The sequence below is a fragment of the Tasmannia lanceolata genome, unplaced genomic scaffold (genome assembly GCF_043159265.1).
Source record: "Tasmannia lanceolata isolate RefF3 unplaced genomic scaffold, GAP_Taslan_0.1 ptg000037l, whole genome shotgun sequence".
Lineage (NCBI taxonomy): Eukaryota > Viridiplantae > Streptophyta > Magnoliopsida > Canellales > Winteraceae > Tasmannia > Tasmannia lanceolata.
In genome coordinates this window covers 22,330,801-22,350,867 of record NW_027518714.1, presented here as the reverse complement: position 1 = coordinate 22,350,867, position 20,067 = coordinate 22,330,801, and the positions used below count along the sequence as shown (strand labels likewise).

Below are 20,067 nucleotides of genomic sequence, written 5' to 3'. Positions count from 1 at the left end.
GTTTCTACTCCATGAAGTAGATAACTTATCTACTCCGTGGGCTTAAAATACAGTGGGGGCCACATTGTTTTCGTGATCCAAAGCATTCATTTGATGGGCACTCACACCCTCACACAGATAGGATGTCCCGAAAAAAATCAGCTCCATATGATCATCCTAACCCCTCGTTTTGTGGACGCATGTATTTTAAGCCCACGGAGTAGATAAGTTATCTACTCGGGGGAGTAAAAAAACTTCTCTCCTAAAAAATATGGTATTTTCCTATGTGCCAAAGAAGATAAACAGGGAAATCGATGGTTGCTCTTACCACCTTAAACAAAAAATCGGAACAAAAAAAATTGCAACCAACTAGTTGCTTTCCGGTCGTTGTTGTACCATCTTCTACCATGACAAACAACAGTTGATATCATCCGGTGTTACGTGTAAATTCTAAAGTTCTCTTGCCTTCTTTTCTCTCATCTTGTCCTCTCCATCAGAGGTTGCCCTTCTCCTCTCCGTCCTCTCCCCTCCTTCCTCTTATTTTCTCATAAACCCTGAAAGGCAATGCTACAAATCTTCTCTCCATACTATTCTAGGGAGAGCTACCCCTGCCTTAAGCCGAACACCGGGAACTGTAACAGACTTTGAAAGCCACTCAAGAGATCTTATATGGTGTAAGCTGTAGGATGATGCGGACCACGCTATAGGATGATCCAAACCATTCATGTGATGGGTTCCTCTGAAAATGATTTTTGGGGCACAACCTATTTACGTTGTCACATAACGGACGGTTTGGATCATCCTATGATGTGGGATTATAAGGGCTTTGTTTTTTTGTTAGGTTGATTATAAAGGCTTACACCATATAAACTCTCGAGTGGAGTCTCGTCATACTCTGCACTCCATTCCATTCCCACACCACAAGCTTCCAATATTACATTCGATTCTTTTTACCCTATCATACCCTCTGCTAAAACTTCCCTCTCTCGACCCTTCTTCTTCTCTCAACTTCAATCTCTCCTCTTTCGTCCTGTGCAAATCAACACCAAACAACCAAGGTATGCCTCTCTCTCTCTCTCTCTCTGGGCTAAGCCGGAGAACGGTTTCTCTCTACTTTTGGTGGAAACCCAGAGAGGGGTTTCACTGTCTCTCTTTCTCTGCAACGAAAATTCGAGTATCTCTCTTCCTTTCTCAATCAAACAACCCATTCTTTTTTCTGTTTATGTCTTCTTTGTTGTCTAGATTGAAGTTCCATCATGATTCATGAAATCATTATATTATATTCGATTCGAGCACTATACGATAATTACTGGTTCTGAAATTCTTCATCTGTTGTTTCTAGGGTTTCGGAGGAAATGGAGAATGCAGAGCCGATTGTGGATGTAAGGTCGGCCGCAGAAGCGGTCTCAGCTGAGGACGATGCAACGCCTCTTCAGCAGATCGAGAGCCTCTGCATGCGTTGTGGAGAGAATGTAAGGGGAATTCCTTCAATGCTTTTCCTTCAATCTGTCCCAAAAAATAACTTTTCTTTTTTCTTTTTTATTTTTGGTCGCGCCCTCGGATCTGGGGTTTCTGTGTTGCTCATAGTATATGTTAAAGCATAAAGGATTAAATACTGCCCTTCTCTGACAGCTTAAGCTTTTACAGAAGTCAGTAAGTTTCTAACATGGTATCTGAGCCAAAGGTCTCGAGTTCAAACCTCTCCGACTTCCAAAAAAAATAAAAAAATAAATCCACATGCAATGGTCGGGTCAAGATGGGACCACATGTGGGCCACACGTGAGGAGGAGTGTTAAAGTATAAAAGATTAAATACTGCCCTTCTCCAGTTTAGAATATCTTCATTCCTGTGATGTGTGATTTCGCCTTCCTTGTGAAATGGTGGCATTTAGGCAGTTTGCTTGGAGTGGAACTGGAACCTCCTAAAGCAAACACGATTTTTTTTTCGGAGAAAATTTGCCTGCTTATTCTTATTAACAACCTTCTTTAAGCACAATAAAATCAATCAATCTCTTTTTCTACTTAGCTACTACCAATCCCTATCAATTCCCATCTCTAATAAATCGTAGAGATTCCTCAAATGAACTCCTACCTACGAAAGCATGTGGCTAACCATGAATGTGCCACAACCTTCTTTAAGCACAATAAAATCAATCAATCTCCTTTTCTACTTAGCTACTACCAATCCCTATCAATTCCCATCTCTAATAAATCGTAGAGATTCCTCAAATGAACTCCTACCTACGAAAGCATGCGGCTAACCATGGATGTGCCGTATTGATTGACCTCCCTCCAAAGAACCTGACCTCTAGGTTAGCACCCGAATTAAAAGCGTCAACATCCTAGGTCTCTTCTTCGTCTATTTCTTCCTGCTGGGAAACTTGTCTTGTTTCCCGATTTGTGTGGTTGTGTAGTTTAGGCGGGAAACCAAAATGGGAAAATCGTGGGTTTCTGTCTGTTTCCCAATGACTAGTGTTAGGCTGTTTAAAGAGTAAAAAACCCACGACTGTCTTAGGGGAGCTTGAGAGAAAAAGAGGAGGGAGAGAAAGAGAAAGGGAGAGAGGAGAGGTTTTCTTCTTAGGCTCTTTCTCAGGTTTCTTGTGTACGGTCTTGGTTGAGAAGCAAGGGAAAGGGTTACGGTTTGCGGGCTTGTGCTTTAATCCTATTTTAATCCTCGTATATTGTTTTCTCATAGTGAAGATTGTGTTCTCCCCCGTGGATGTAGGCATATTGTCCGAACCATGTAAAATCTCAGTGTTCATCTCGTGGTTTGTGTTTATTTATAATTTTACGTTTATGTGTGCATGATTGGATCAGATTTTACCTTGTAGATTTTCTCAACAAGTTGTATCAGAGCTATGGTTGGAACGATCGTTGAGGTTGAGTGGAGTGATTGTGTGTGTTGTGATTGGATCGCGGTCAGAGGGTAGAGAGATTATCCGAGCGATTCTCGTTTGAGGTGAAGCATTGTGATGAAAAGTGCGGAGTGATATAAGATGGCGGCAACAAGTTGTATCCGAGCTGTGGTTGGAACTATCGTTGAGGTCGAGTGGAGTGATTGTGTGTGTTGTGATTGGATCGCGGTCAGAGGGTAGAGAGATTATCTGAGCAATTCTCGTTTGAGGTGAAGCATCGCAACGAAAAGTGCGGAGTGATATAAGATGGTGGCAACAAGTTGTATCGGAGCTGTGGTTGGAATGATCGTTGAGGTCGAGTGGAGTGATTGTGTGTGTTGTGATTGGATAGCGGTTAGAGGGTAGAGAGATTAGCAGAGTGATTCTCGTTTGAGGTGAAGCATCGTAACGAAAATTGCGGAGTGATATAAGATGGCTGTAAAGCCGACTTCTACTCAGTTCAACATCAACGGGTTGACAAAAAGGGCAGTTTCATCCTATGGCAGATGAGAGTAAAGGACATCTTTGTTCAACATGACCTAACTGAGGTGTTGAAGGTAAAGGATGGGAAGCTAGAGAGATGATGGATTTTGGGTGGGAAGGCATTGAGTTGAAAGCGGTCAACGCAATTTTGCTATGTCTGGCAGATAACATTATGTTTAGCGTTATGGAAGAAGAAAAACTACATAAATTATCAACTCCACAAAGATTCGCGTGACAACCTGATGAGGATTTTATTGTATGATAACGATACAGTGAAGTTAGAGGAATTCACGACGTCGATCTTATCGAATGAGATGCGAAAGAAGCTTGTTCTTAATGGGAGTCAAGACCATGAGCTAGTTGTTCATGGGGATAATCGAAGAGGAAGGTCGTCTTACAGGGGATTAAGAAAAGGTAGGTCAAGATTCAAGGTCAGCGAAAAGGGCGTGCAATGTTATCGTTGCAAGAAATATGTCACATCAAGTGGGATCGTCTGAAGTAACCTTACACGTCGAATAAAATGGTTCTACAAATGCGGTGGTGGCGGTAAAAGATGAGCAATGCAAAGTGGTTGGAGATGTTCTTAGATTGTCTAAAGTAAGCTTACGTGTCGAATAGAATGGTGCTACAAATGCGGTGGTGACAGTAACGGATGAGTAGAGCGATGAGGTTGGGATGTTCTTACAGTCTCCATAGGTAATTACAATTCTCATGATGATTGGATTCTAGATTCGAGGTGCTACGTTCATGTATGCTCTAGGAGGGAATCTTTTGATACGTTTCGGGAGATAAGGAGGGAATCTTTTGATACGTTCCGGGAGATAAGGGTAGGGATTGTGTCCATAGGTGATGGGCCTACGTGTGATATTACGGGAATTGGAACGGTAAAGATCAAGATGTTCGATGGAATACTTCATACTTTGGGTGGTTTGGTGTATGTCCCAAAGACATGGAAGAACCAAATTTGGTTGGTTGGAATAAAGGGTTACAGGTATTTAGCTGCAGGTGAAGCCATGAAAATCACACGCGGTTGTATGGTTATGATGAAAGGAGGGAAGTGTGGCAGGTTATATTGTCTGGTTTGGGACACGATGACTAGTGTTCCTAAGATCTCAATGGCTAATTGGAAACATAGTGGTGGCGTGCTCACACATAGGGTCTCTTTCGCTGTTGGTGCAGAGACGGGTTTCCAGGTTGCGAACAATGATGAGAAGGTGACTGTACATGCGACAGGGAGGACTGATCAAGATCCCTCTCTAGGGTTGATTGGTCGAGTCAACGAGTTGACAGCTAAACATGTGCAATAACCATGTTGATGGAGTTAGGCGGAGTCAGAACCAGGATGATTTGAGGGTCTGTAACTGGTACTTTAGAGTACTAGTGGTGGTTTGCAACGACAATGGACTAATTGTGACATCAATGAAAAATCTGAAGGTGGAATTTATTGGAAAAGTTGCCTTGTTTTCCAATTGGTGTAGTTGCCTTATTTAAGTGGGAAACCAAATTGGGAAAAATCATGGGTTGCTCTCTTTTTTCTAATATGACTAATATTAGGTTGTTTTAAGGGTCTGCGAATTTTTTTATAGTTAAGTATTTAAAAAATTAAAAAAAATAAAAATTACAAAAAATAACAAATAATTCTAAGAACCAACCAAATATTAAAAAAACATTTTTTTATTAAAAGATTCAACATTTACTTAAAGGAAAATCACTATCGGCTGGAATGCCTGTGTTGACTAGTATGTTGACCACTGCGTTGACCAATGCCTGGCAAGATGTAAAATTTTTAGAGACCAAATCATGAGATATTTTTTACCGGACTTTTGAGATTTAATAATGTTTGCACATGATAGAATTTATGAATTTTTAAAATTAGATAAATACCCTATCGTTTGGAAGTTAAGATTTTGACCTGACCCGTTTTTTTTTTTTTTTTTTGTACTAGAACTGGAAAGTTGACATTTTATCCTTTTAGATTTGGGTCTTGAAACTATTTTTAATAGATTCAAATGGGTTATTCCCTTATTTACGTGGATTTACATGTAAGTACTAAGAAGAGGGAGAGAAGAGGACCACCAACAAGAGGACTACCAAGAGACAAGGAGGCTAGATAGGAAACGTGTTTTCCATAGAGTGGGAATCGCGATTCCCATCAGATCAGCTTTTAGCCTATGGATTTTCTCAGCACTTTTGTCCAGGAACCCTCCATCAGATACAACTTTTATGTCTTGCACCTGTGTGATGGAGAGAAATTTTCGTCGCCGTTATAACACAATCATTTGCGGTAATGATTCCTCATGCATTACGACCTTTGCCACAATGATGCTGTTCGTAGATCAAATTATTTTGTGGATTGGATTTCACTTGACTGTCTACGGCTCCATTGTGTGTGTTTGTGCACGAACTTGTGTACGATACGAACTGTGTGCGAACTTTGTACCAACTTTTGTATGAACTTGTGTTGTGTACGAACGTCGTACTAACTTGTGTACGATACGAACCGTGTGCGAACTTTGTACGAACTTTTGTATGAACTTGTGTTGTGTACGAACGTCGTACTAACTTGTGCACGAACTTGTTTACGAACTTGTGTGCGAACTTCGTACGAACTTTTGTATGAACTTGTGTACGAACGTCTTACAAACTTGTGTGCAAACTATCGTACGAACTTGTGCACGAACTTGTGTATGAACTTCATACAAACTTTTGTATGAACTTGTGTACGGACGTCGTACGAACTTGTGCATGATCGGATTTTAGCCTGTGGATTTTCTCAACACTTCCAGCCCGGAACCCTCTATCAGATACAACTTTTATGTCTTTCAGTGTGTCATGGAGAGAACTTTTCGTCGCTGTTATAGCACAATCATTGGGCACACGTCTCCTGAATTTGGGCTGGAGTAAGTCACATAATAGTTGGGTGGGATGATTCGAGGGCAATCGTACTGGATTCTTCTAGGTTCTTGTCATTGCGAGGTTTAGAAAATCGCCGACGAACTCCAATTTTTCTTCTTGTAACTGAGGAAGCCCAATGATGGCTGACAATGAATTGGGCCTAAACATTTGCACGTTCAATCGAATTTCTTCCTTAAGACCCTCGTACAAAGAAACTCGTCTTGAAGGCTTCATTAAGATATTCGGTTCGGTTGGGCTGAGCCTCAAATTGGCATTGATATTCATGGACCATTGTAGTCTGACAAACCTTTACCAATGCTGCTGTGGGCTTCTCAAATTCAGTGGACCCAAATCTAATTTCCAAGCTGGCGTGAATTCCCACCATCCTTCTATTGCTCTTGATTTATCCATCCATCTGTACAATTGTTGTGCCATTCCTTCTAAGTGGCAAGAAGCGATAAGTGGAGGAAGCTATAAGTGGAAGGAAGCGATTACTAGCTGCCATTTGAATGGAGTCTTATAATAGGAGAAGAGCTGTTCCACTTTGTAAATCCGCCCCATCGGTTTGGTAGCACCAAACTGAGGAAAATGCAAGTGAATGACCTGAGTTTGGATAGAATTGTTGCTTGTTGTAGGGTGAGGACCTCGTGCTCGTATTACAGAATGATCTGGGAAAGTTCTCCTTTGTCACAATGAACCTCTCATGAGATCATATTGTTAGAATCTACATTGAAGTATTGAGGGTGGAGAAGAGAGTAGAGAAAAGATGGATAGGAGAATGCGTGAATGAGAGAGTTGAAGATCTCTCACGCACACTGATATATATATGTATTCATGTATGTATGCGTGTTACATTGAAAGACAGAAATACCCCTCTATGCGAGAGAGGTATAACATGACTATTCTCAACACTCCCCCTCAAGATGGAGTACGTGTATCATACATTCCCAGCTTGTTACATAAATCCTCAATCTAGCCTTGTGAAGGGATTTTGTGTAAACATATATGCTATCTGGTCGTTTGACCTTGTGAACACTGTGCAAATCTCCCCTTTTTAAATCCTATGACGAATAAAGTGACAATCCACCTCTGTGTGTTTTGTCCTCTCACGAAACCCTGGATTCATGGCTATATGAATGGCAGATTTTTGTCATAGTGGAGCGAAGCAGGTGATGAGTAGGGAAACCCAATCTCTGACATAAATGACCTCAACAAGATCAACTAGCAGCCTGTATAAGCCATGGCTGTATACTCTGCCTCTGCACTTGACCTTGATACAACCTCTTGTTTCTTGCTCTTCTAAGGCACCAAGTTGCCTCCAACAAAATTACAATAGCCATTTGTAGACCTTATGCATATCTCTCAATCTTGATGTGACTGTTTTCTGAAGAGGAGTCCTTTACTAGGAGCTTTCTTCAGATATTTTACTATCGGGATAATTGCTGACCAATGAGGTGTCCGTGGTACACTCATATATTGACTAACCACGCCGACTGCATTAGAGATATATGGACGTGTGATAATGAGGTAAATCAACTTCCCAACTAAACATCTTTATCTGCCTGGATCCCCTAGTAACTCCCATTGATCAGGGAAAAGCTTGATATTTGGGTCAATGTGTGTCTCAGTTGGCTTCGCTCCCAGAAGACATGTCTCCTCCAATATATCCAGTGCGTACTTTTTTGTGATAAAGATAGCCCTCCACGTGAATGTGCTACCTCTATCCCTAGAAAGTATTTGGTACATAATTCTTTCTGAAGAAAATCCTTCAGTCTCTGTATATCTGCACTATCACTCCCTGTAATGATGATATCATCAACATAAACAATCAGGAAGATCCTACCTTCTTTACCCTGAGAGCTGAACACTGAATGATCGACATCACACCGTTTCATTCCAAAACGTATCACCGCCTCACTAAATCCTCCAAACCAGACATGAGGAGACTGCTTAAGACCATATATAGCCTTCTGTAACTTACATACATCATGCTTCATCTCCCCCTGAGCAACATACCCTGAAAGTTGCTCCATGTATACCTCTTCCTCCAGATCACCATGCAAGAAGGCATTCTTGACATCTAACTGATAGATAGGCCTTGACTTATTCACTCCAAGAGATATCAAAACTCGTACTGAAGGAATTTTCGCCATAGGAGAAAAAGTTTCCGTGTAATCAATGGCGTAGCTCTGTGTGTACCATTTTGCAACCAATCGAGCCTTCAGTCTTTCTACTGTCCCATCTGGTAGGTATTTTACTTTGAACACCCACTTACAGCCGACTACCTACGCCCCTAGAGGAAGATGAACCAAATGCCATGTATGATTCAACTTCATAGCACCCATCTCTGCATCCATTGCTGCTTGCCAACCTGGATGAGCCAAAGCCTCGACAATAGAACGAGGAATAGAGACAGAGTACACAGATGATAAAAATGAACTATAAGAGGGTGACATACAAGCATAAGAAACCACATCAGAAATGGATGATGAGTAGAACGAGAACGTGTACGAGATGACACAGGAGCATTATCAAGTGCAGAAGAAGAAACAATTACCTCAGGAGCAGTGGGTGGACCAACGGGCTGAGGAGGTGGTGGTGCGCATGAGGGGCCATCTGCACACGTGCGTAATAAAACCTGTCGAGGGCCACGCGAATAAACCTTCACCTCAGGGGGTACTGGCAGTGGAAGAGATGGAGATATACTTGGAACTAGTACCTGTAGCGGAAGTGGAGGGTCAGGTGAGGGTGTAGGAACAGACTCAGTAAAGTAAGATGTATCCTCAAAGAAGGTAACATCCACAGAGACATAAACAAGACGAAGCTGCTGGCTATAAAACTTATACCCCTTCTGAGTGCGAGAGTAGCCTAGGAAGACACATTTAATGATGCGTGGATCAAGCTTATCTAGACGAGGAACAAGATTATGAATAAAGCAAGTGCAGCCAAAAACTCTAGGAAGTAAAGGAAAGGGATTTCCAGATGTATGTGATACCGAGAAAGGCGACCTATTCTGTAGAACAAACGAAGGGAAACGGTTCGCCAGAAAGCTAGATGTGAGAACTGCATTGGCCCAAAAGGTCTTTGGGACACGCATCTGAGAGGTATCGACGTTTCCTCTCAGCCATACCATTTTGCTGAGAGGTATGGGCGCACGATGACTGCTGAATAATGCCATGACTAGGGAGGAACTGATAAAACCCATTAGAAACTAAAAATATTCACGTGCATTATCAGTGCACAAGCATTTAATATAACATAAATATTAGGTAGAAACTTCAGCATAAAAGGAACGAAATACATCAAATACTTCTGAATGATCTTTTTTTACATCTAATCTAGACATTCTGAAAAAGTCGTCAACAAACACAATAAAATAACGATATCCAAATGTAGATGGAGTTGTATAGGCACCCCAAATATCAGAATGAACAAGCTCAAAAGGACTAGATGCACGACTTGGCGACCTGGACGGAAAGAAAGCACACTGGTGTTTTCCTTACTCACAATACTCACATCGAAAAGGACTAATAGGACTAGACACAACGGATGAGTGCTGCATTTGATCCGCTGGAGGATGACCAAGACAACAATGCCACATAAATGAATCAGTGGAAGCACTCAAGGCAGAATGCGAAGGTTTACTATCAAAGTAGTAGAGGCCGTCTACCTCATGGCCCGAACTAATCCTCCTCCCAGTTGCTAGGTCTTGAAAGATACAATAAGAATGAAAGAATATTACAGAACATCGAAGATTGCGAGTAAGTTGACTAACAGAAAGTAAGTTACAAGGAAAACTGGGAACACATAAAACAGAGGATAGAAACAAGTCAGGGCTGGGCGAAGTGTCCCCCGTACCAGAAATAGGACACATCGTTCCATTGGCCAAGGTAATCGATGTAGATGTAGAAGGAGCCGCAAAGGAACCAAGGAGTTTACTGTTCAGTCATATGATGAGAGGCTCCATAGTTAATGAGCCAAGAACTGGAATGACTGAGAGGGCAGGATGGATTGCTACCTTCCGTTGCTAGTGTGACAGTGGCTTGGACCGCTTGGTTTCTTCTATTTTGGGATCTCAATAAGGCCTCATACTCAGCATGCGAAACAACCACTGTATCGGCAGAAGGAGGTGGGAGAGGGGCTGTAGATGAGCTAGCAGCAGTCGTACTAGAAACATGATGAGCGACACGGGAGGGCCCTAAGCTCGTAACTCCGGATATAGGTCATAGTGAAAGCCAGCAGTATGGCCCTCAAAACCACAATAAGTACAGTAATGGGATCCACGACTACCAACAACTCAGCCTCCCCCTGAATCTCTGTTAGATCCACGACCACGACGGCCACGACCAAGACCATCGCGCTCACCACGACCATAACCGCTATGCATGGCAAGAGCAGAATGCTCAATGGATGAATCATCAGGGATCGTCATACTGAATAACCACAATAGAAACAACCAACCAACAAGAACTGATCACTGGCAAAGACAGACACTAAGAAATCTCCTATAACAATTCACGATGAATCATAAACCACCAACATACTCCAACATATGGATCGCAAACAACCACTATCAACAGAAATCTCAGCCACTATCAGCACCAAACAACCACATCCACCAAACAACAACAACATCAACAGAAACCTCCACTAACTTCCACCAAACAACAACCACCAAATCGCACCCAAGACCATAAAATCAAATCACCAAAAACAGATCAACGTAGATCCACCAGGAGGTCACCACGACTGAAGCACACACCACCGATAACAACTACAACCTAATCACCATCAACAACACATGTAACGAGGCTCTCAACATCTACCAAGCAATGAGGGACAACCGATCACTACCAAAGCCAACAATAAATTCTCTGAGACATTTCATCAAATAGTTGGTGTTCACTTATCAACACCAACGAATGACAATAACCGGAAAAGGGACAATCAGAAACCAATGAACAACATGAACAATCGCAGACAGATCCACCAATCTGACTAACATCCACCACCAACGAATAGCAACTACGAAGAGCACAGAAAAATCAAGCTACCAACAAACGACCGCCAATATCACCAAAACCAACACCAAACCAACGACAAGCACCACCAACGACTGATCACCATCAAATCGCGAACATGATACCAACAAAAGCATCTACAGATGCTATCTCACACATTAACGCACGGTTTCGGGATAGAAAGGGGAAACAACACCACGAACATACACCACCAATATGAGAAAATGACCAAAGAATTGCTCGGAACCATCCACGAGTTGAGAAAGATCAAATAATCGCTATTTAGAACATCAAGACAAAGAGATGGAAGTAAATTAAAAGCAAGTTTAGGGACTGATTTGAAGAGAGCTATGGGTTAGGGTTAGGATTCGGAGGTTGAAAGTGGGTTTATTGGTGGTACGACATACTAAGGGTAGAAAGGGTGGGGTGCGAGTGGCTGGTGGGTAACAATCCACAAAAAGAAAAAAAAAAGGTTTTGGGGTGCTACGGGACTGTTTGGGTGGCAGTGGCAGGGTGCAAGTGGCTTGGGGAAAGGAAAACCACAAAAAAAAAGATGTTTTAAGGTGGTGCGGCAATAGGAGAATGGATAAGCGGGAGTGCAATGAGGGTTAGGGTAGGTTGCACGGTACTGATTCGGGTTATTGTTTTAGGGTTTATGAGTTTAGGGTTAGGGTTAGGGATCTCCAATCTCGATCTTCAATCTTTCGTTCTGATACCATGTTAGAATCTACATTCAAGTATTGAGAGTGGAGAAGAGAGGAGAGAAAAGATGGAGAGGAGAATGCGTGAATGAGAGAGTTGAAAATCTCTCTCACACCTTGATACACACACACACACACGTGTTACATAGAAAGACATAATTGCCCCTCTATACGAGAGAGGTATAACATGACCATTCTCAACACATTTCATACTTCATATCCATGGCGGTGATACGGGGAGGAAGAATCTTCACTTTGGGCCAAGGTCATCGATAACAAATATGGAACGACTGTATGGCATTGGGAATCAATAGATCGGTTCAATTTGCAGGGATGACCGGTGTGGCGAGACGTCTTGAGCTTTTTGCATCTTTTTCGAGAAGGGATAAGATATAGAGTACTCTGGTGATCGTGTGAGATTCTGAATTGACAAGTGGTGCTCTCCTTCCCCTTTGAAAGATATGTTTATAGATTTGTTTGTAATGGCTTCTTCAAAGGAGGTTTTAGTAAAGGATTGTTTTTCTTGGTCCTTGCGCAGGATTGTTTGGGTCCTTCCTTTAGATGCAACTTTTTGGAGAGGGAGCTTCAATCGATATTTAGGCTTTTCGAGATCCTGGAGGGTTGCTACATTAAGAAGGACGGTTTTGATGTAAGGGTATGGGTCTGGAATTCTTCTGGAGAGTTCTCCGCTAAATCATTCTACCAGCATCTCCTGCCTTGTTCTGCATCCCCTATAATTGCTAGGATCTGGTCTACCCCTGTGCCTCCCAGAGTAGGTGTTTTGGGTTGGGCCGCCATTCGAGAACGCATCCAAACAACGGACTTTCTAAGGGAGAGGAAGATCTTGATCATAGACCACTGTGTTCTCTTCTATCTTGATGGGGGAATCGGTTAATTATATTTTCATTCATTTTGAGGTGGTCGGGGCGGTCTGGGGTAGCATATTGGAAAGGTTCGGTATCTCATGGGTTTTCCCTAAGCACCTTATAGAGCTTTTGGAGAGTTGGCAATTGTCCCCTTGGCGGAAAAAGGGTAAGGTATTATGGTATATCTCGTTCCTAGCTGTCATTTGGGTCTTTTGGAAAGAGAGGAATGCCAGAATCTTTAAGGGCCATGCTAAAAGCGTTTCCTACCTTTTCACCAAGGTGGTGGTGCTTTCGGTATTCTAGGCTAAATCCTCCTCAGCTTTAATTTTGTTTCCGCGTTTGATTTATAGAATGGATGGAGGGAGGTGTGTTTGCTTTGAGTCGAGGAATTACATAATTCAGAAATGGGAGCTTCCAGAGAGGGGTTTTCTCTAGCTTAACTTTGATGGGTCTAGTGTTGGCAACCTGGGTCCGGCCGGTATTGGGAGAGTGCTAAGAGATGAGGAGGGGGTTGGTGCGGTGGGCCTTTGCGGGACCTATTGGTGTTCTGATTCTAGTGAAGTGGAGCTACGTGCCATTCACCAAGGTGTGAAGCTTTTAGTGGGGGAAAATCGAAATTGGGTTGTGGTGGAAGGGGATTCTCTCTACGTGATTCGATGATTAGCTGGCTCTCATCATTTTCCTTGGCGATTTGTGGACCTATTCAATGAGATTAAAGATATCAAGGGAGATTCTAGAATTTCCTATCGCCGTATTAGGAGATTGGCTAATGGGGGTGAGGTTGTTTGCGTTGGGGGGGGGGGGGGGGGGGGAGAGGGGAGTTATTCTGGAATCGTTGGAGTGATATGATTTGCTCCCTCCTTCATTTCACTTTACTTTTTGCATGAGTCTTGTTGTATATATTTTATTTCTTTTCTTTTTATCTTTTTTGACTATCTCAGTCTTTCAATGAAATCTTTGTTCATTCAAAAAAAGAAGAAGACAATATCCTTCTAAATTAAGCATAATGACGCCATAGCCCTCTAAATTGTGGAATGAAATTTTTTTCCGTCTGAAATGTTTTTCTTGCAACCAAACAGGGCCTAAGAAAATATTATAAAATTCTCTTATTTTTTTTGAATGGTACAAATTCTCTTATTCTTTTTATTGATTTGCATATTTTATATTTTCTTACTAGGTTTCAGTTATATTGAGTCAAATTTTATGTGCACATATACATATGTACATACATATAATGATGGATACAACTGTTCAGTACTTCAGTGTGTGCTAAACCCTGGACAATTTCCAAATGCACTCACACACACACACACACACACACACCCACACACACACACACGTTGTATAACAAGGTCACTATTTTCAAAATTGCCATGACAGACAAGGTCACACACACACACACACACATTGTATAACAGGGTCACACTATTTTCAAAATTGCCATGACAGACATGCACCTGGTTTGGAAGTCAAACCGCCAGCTATCTTCTATATCCGTTTCTCACACCATGGTATTGTAGTGGGTGCAATTTAGGCTATTATTTTATAGATCTAAATTAAATCCTATGCTGTACTATATTCATACAGTCAACCAGACATTTTTTTGTTTATCTACTTATTTTAGAAAGGAGCAAATGGGATTATGAGCTAGGCTTGATGTTTCTACTTCTATCGTCTTTGCTGTTAGGAGATAACCTTAATTTATTTAGTTTTATCCCATATTATTCATAGGGAAATGATACCGGCACAACCATGTTTTAATAATTGCACAAACCTAGATTGTCTTTTCTTTTTTAATTGGCTCGCGAGAGCCTTTTGGGAACTGTAATAACCTTTGAAAGCTCTTTAAATACTCAAAGACAAGAGGAGTTAGTGAAAATATCAAAACATGGTTGTGCTGATATCATTTCCCTATTCATATTATGTATTTATGTAGCAAGCATGCATACACATGTTTGTAATTCTTATTTTTCTTTTTTGAAAATTAATCTTATCGTTTAGATGTTTATAATTCTTATATTTTCCTATATTTGTGCTAACTGTGTTTCCAGTTTCATTTTTGCAACCACTGGTTTAATTTCATCATTTTACTTTCCAGTACCCTGTGTGCTATTTTATTGGTACGGTTACATTTCAAAATGTGGCCATTTTCAGTCATGCGGTGAACTCTTGGAGGCTGTTTGATTGTAGAATCTCTGGATAAGATATATTCCAAAATAAGAGTTGTATAGTTTGTCGCACAACTATCCATGATAAGATCTATCCCAGAAAACATTTTATCCTAAAAGTAAACGCTAAATGTAATTTCTCCCAAAAAGTGAATTCCGCTTATCCTTATTTTTGAAGATAGTGTTTCATGGATTAAAAAGGATATGGATAGAACTTATCCAGAACAGCATATCCTGGAATACAAGGTAATGAAAGACAAGGGTCTTATCCATGAAAATCTATGTGGCAATCAAACAACCCCTTATTTGCTGGTGTTAGTTTGCTTGAATTTTTGGAGTAATCGTGGATCTCATATGTGGTGTATTATAAGATTGTAAATCTGTAATCTGTTGGGAAGATTTTTATCATCGAAAGGTTAGGTTTGTGTAAGATCTCGCAAATTCTTCTTTTAAAACAAGAATGTGGACATAATGAAAGGTTCTATTCAAAAAAAAGAAAAAAGAAGAAAAAAGAAAGGATCTGAAGATGTGTGCCTGTTCTTCTGCTATATATATATATTGGTATCCTGATGTTGGTTATCATTACAGGGCATAACCAAGGTTTTGTTGACTCGCATCCCACATTTTAGGGAGGTATGTAATTTTTTACCATGTTATTTTCTTATGGGTATTTTGTTGTTCATGCGAGCTTGACAGCAATAATTAAAACAAATAATTGCAGTAGAGATAATTTCAAAAGAAATCACAAAGAAAAAAGAAGATTCAAACAAGGAACTCCAATGAGGGTTCTCTTGTGGTGGAATCCACAAAACACACCTTTTCAGTTCCTCATTTGGGCATATAAGCATAATTTGAAAGCTAGTTTATTGACTCAGGACTCATCGATTGTATTATGCTTGATTCACCATGTTAGTCAATTAAGTTGGCACTGTGATGTCTATTCCATTGGTAGCTTTATCTTTACCTATATGCATTGTCATCGATTTTCTTCAAGAACTTACATTACAAGAGCCAATCCTTGTACTTGAAATTAATGTAAGTACTACTAGGAAAGCATTCTTGATGAAGATACACCATGACCATGTCTAACTGTTGTATCCTATACGTTGTGTTGGTTTCTTGAAGCTTTGCTCATACTTGTGCAACTCTTGAATTTTTCATCCAATTATTTTGCATCATAACTATGCCTCCTAGTGGCCAACAAAGGTATTATTTTCAATATGTGATTAGGTGCATGCCCATAGACAATTTTGAAAAGAGATTTGCTCATTGTTCAGGCCTTCTCACCCATGATATTCCTCAACAAATTACTAAGACTCTAATTAACAACCTCAGTTTGGTCATCCCTTTGAGGATGATACAACTACTAAATTGCAACAGAGCGCCCATCTTCCAAAGGTACACTTGTTACTGGGAAACTCATGCTACAAACCATCGTTTTGTGAATCCTCCCTTAGCAAGTTGAAAATATTGAAATCTTTCTACAAATTGCTCTGATGCATATGGGGCCAAAGATACATTTCTTCAGCAAGTCATTGTCTTCTTCTTTCTTTCCTTTTTTTTTTGAAATGCAGTCATTGTCTTTTCATGTGCAAACTCTCCACCCTAACCATCTTCCATGGAACTTGGCTAAGATTCTTCATTTTTTTTTGAGTGATACTTGGCCAAGATTCTTCCTTTTTTTGAGTGATAACTTTGCCAAGACACTTTATGGCAGAACACACTCGAGTATGTGAAGTCGCATGGTTTTAAATTTCCACCGAAACGACCGAAATGTTTCCGTTTCCATCCCCACCGAAACCGAAACCGAAACCGAGATGATGCATAAACCAAAATCGTAAGTGTAATGGTCGTATAATATATTAGTATGTATTATATAATTATATTTATATGAAGTGAATACAAAATGTGGTGCATGCATTATTTATAAATATTTATACGAATTACATGTGAAATTTGGCAGGTACTAAATTATTTGACATGCGCGAAAGTGCAGGTCATTAGGTGTTTGATGTTTTTAAATCATTATGGATGGTTGTATTGCTAATCTAATGATTTTGAACTCAACTCATACTCTTTAGAAGGTCAGTATGTGTGTAACATAAAGAGCATGATATGCCTTGCGTCGTTTTAAAGGAATTATGCGGTGATTGGATGCAGGGGGTTTATCTAGATCACCCAAAGCATTTTTATCAGAAAAAGCAAAAATTCAAGAGTGGGATTGGTTTTTTTTTTTTTTTTTGTTTTTGTTTTTTTTTGTCCACGGGGGTGGGGAGGGGGAGGGGGGAGAATGTTGGGGGTTGGATAGAAGAGGATTCCACGCACATCTGGAACACTAGGTTTGTTTAGTCGAGATTAGAGTTTGTTTCAAACTTTCAATTGCATATGCATGTTTAGGTTGCTCCTCTGCTGCTACTGGTGGTGCCTTATATTGTGTAGCTTTGAGGTCATGGGTCTAAATTTCATCGTTACCAATTAATGAAAAATTTAAAAGTGTTGATCCAATTCTGTTTAATTGGATTGATGCGATTTCTTTTCTTATTTCTTTTTTTCATTTTACTTGCAATACTGGCATCAGTAAGTCATGCATTTGTGTACTTTTCATTTGCTTTTTGTCCAGATGTTTGTGTCACTGTTCTTACATTAGTGAAGTGAACCCATTGAATTGGGGGTTTGTTATCTTATTTGTCGTAATCATTTGCTTTTCATTGTATTGCTTCAGGTTGTGTTGATGGCGTTTGACTGTCCTTATTGTAATGAAAGGTGATGGCAGTATTCTTTTTTTTTTTATCGGTATGATGGCAGTATTCTTACTGTGGTTTATACTTTATGTTATTGCATGACCTCGTATTCTCTAGTCTCTAGTATGTGTCAAGTTGCCTGAAGGCAGTTTTGATTTTTCCATTCAGTTTATCATTTGTTTTTTTTTACTTTAGGAACAATGAAGTTCAGTTTGCTGGACAGCTCCAACCTCGAGGGTGTTGCTACAGTCTGAAGGTTCTGTCGGGTGACTATAAGGTTGTTTTTATGCAATAGGATTTTAGTTGATTGCAATCTTTGAAGTTATATTATTGGATCTCATTCTAATAAATTTTAATGTCACATTATTACCCATTCACAAGTACCTTTTCTAAGCCTCAGTTTTATCTTAAAAATATCACGTCAACAAATATTAGATCACTTGAACATTTCTTATTTTTATTCTATTTTTGATGGATAACAGAAAAAGTGTTAGGAAGAGGAAGTGAACTTAAATATCATTGTTGAATCTTATATTTCTAAACTAGTTTCATAAGCTGTAGCTGGAGAATTGAGAACCAATTCTCTTTTTTGCTTTGTGAAGGTACGGTATTCATTTTGGAGCATAGTAACATGATATTACGTCTTTATCTTTAAATGACTGCAATTTGCTCAAATTCTTGTCTCTTGAAAAGTTTTGGTTGGAGTGCTTAACTGATGCAGCAATTCTTTCTTTTTTGCAGATACTTAACCGGCAGGTGGTAAAATCTGATTCTGCCTCAATTAAGGTAAGATATTAAGTCCTTGTCGTAATACTTTTCAAAGGTGAGATTCCGTATCTCCTCTTTTCTATTTTGTTCATTATTGTACACGTAAGTTCCTAGTTTTGTATTGGCATTTGAAACCTATCATTATTTTCAACCGAATTAATTGAAAAACATCTACTTATGGGTGTTCTAGTAGTCATTCAAGTTTAGGTAGCTTGCACCTTCGATGCAAATGTACTATTCTGTGTCAAAAAATTCAAAAAGAAGAAAAAAAATCAATGCAAAAATAGCCAATGGAGCTGATTTGTGTACGCCGTCCCAAAATCTGGCCTAACCTCTTATTACTACTGTGGACCCATGTTGAAGCATATGAGTTGAAAGGCCTAACCTCAGATTACTACTGTCGCCCCATGTTGAAGCATATGGGTTGAAACTTCACGTGGAGCATCATCATCAAATTATATACCTATGGATCAATTTTGATCTATGGTTTTGGTAGCTAGAAGAGGACTGATTTGTTAATAATTTCACATAAGGGCAGATTTATCATTTTCCTTTAAATAAATCATTAGGGGCACTTTGGTAATTTTAGTTTATTTTCACAAAATGCATGTGAAGAGAAAAGGGTATTTTCGTGGTTATTGTTTTGTTTTCTATTGAAACTATTAGGATTCACCCTACTTCTCTTCCTCTTTTACTTCTTGGATGGATTAATTGTTTACTATATTTTTTTTGGTCTTTGATCCTGCTTTACATTAATTGTTATCAAAGCTTTTTTGGTCAATGGTTTTTATGGGCCATGTTAGGTGGTGGAAAATAATCCACAAAACCAGCAAGTGGGAATCTTTGCTACCAATGATGCCATTGGAAACCCTAAAATCCTTGGACCACTCATCAACCTCCATGATCCGCGTGATGAGCTGCACGATGATGAGAATTCTTAGGTTTTGGGCATGGAGGAGCACAATTCCCATAACATGGGTGCGGCATAAGTGATAGGGCTTCCTACATTAGAGTGGACGTTTCTAATTTTTATAGGAAGGAACTCTCGGAGCATGTACTCGATTGGTTGGCTGAAGTGACAAGATTTTTTGAAAATTTGTCTGCTAGAAACCAAAGTCGCAGGCTTGGAGCAGAATTGCCCGGTTTCTCATTTGTCCAGTTGGAGAGATTCCTTGTGGTTTGCCAAATAGCTCTTCATCATACTGTTTTGGATCATTGTCCGATTCTGTTGGATCCTAGATTGGAATCTTGAGGTCCCCCACCGTTCAGGTTTGAAATTGCATGGCTAGAAATCCCCAAAAATGGAGGAGAAATTGGGTGGATGGTGGAAAGAATGAGAGGTGTCTGGACCGTCAGGCGTAGCTTTTGGGGTCAAACTTCGTTATGTAAAGAAGAAGCTTAAAGAATGGAACGTGGATCAGAAAAATTTAACATCGGAAAGAAAAAGGTGGTTGTCAAATAGAATTAAATAAATTAAACTGAAAGTGGAAAATAATCTTGGGTCGCCAGAGGAGGTGGACGAGAGGAAAATTAAAAGAAGAATATAAGCATT

General features: G+C 40.1%; 1 protein-coding gene across 1 annotated transcript in view; it reads left to right on the top strand.

Moving 5' to 3' along the window:
* Nucleotides 1–840: 840 nt before the first annotated feature.
* Nucleotides 841–20,067, top strand: part of LOC143860068 (uncharacterized) — an 87,121-nt gene continuing 67,894 nt past the window's right edge. The window contains exons 1-6 of the mRNA XM_077370579.1: nucleotides 841–1,037; nucleotides 1,322–1,451; nucleotides 15,595–15,639; nucleotides 17,729–17,769; nucleotides 17,943–18,024; nucleotides 18,489–18,533. Of these exons, the coding sequence (XP_077226694.1) occupies nucleotides 1,335–1,451; nucleotides 15,595–15,639; nucleotides 17,729–17,769; nucleotides 17,943–18,024; nucleotides 18,489–18,533 (330 nt within the window). The 5' untranslated portion in view covers nucleotides 841–1,037; nucleotides 1,322–1,334. The remainder of the gene's footprint in view (nucleotides 1,038–1,321; nucleotides 1,452–15,594; nucleotides 15,640–17,728; nucleotides 17,770–17,942; nucleotides 18,025–18,488; nucleotides 18,534–20,067) is intronic.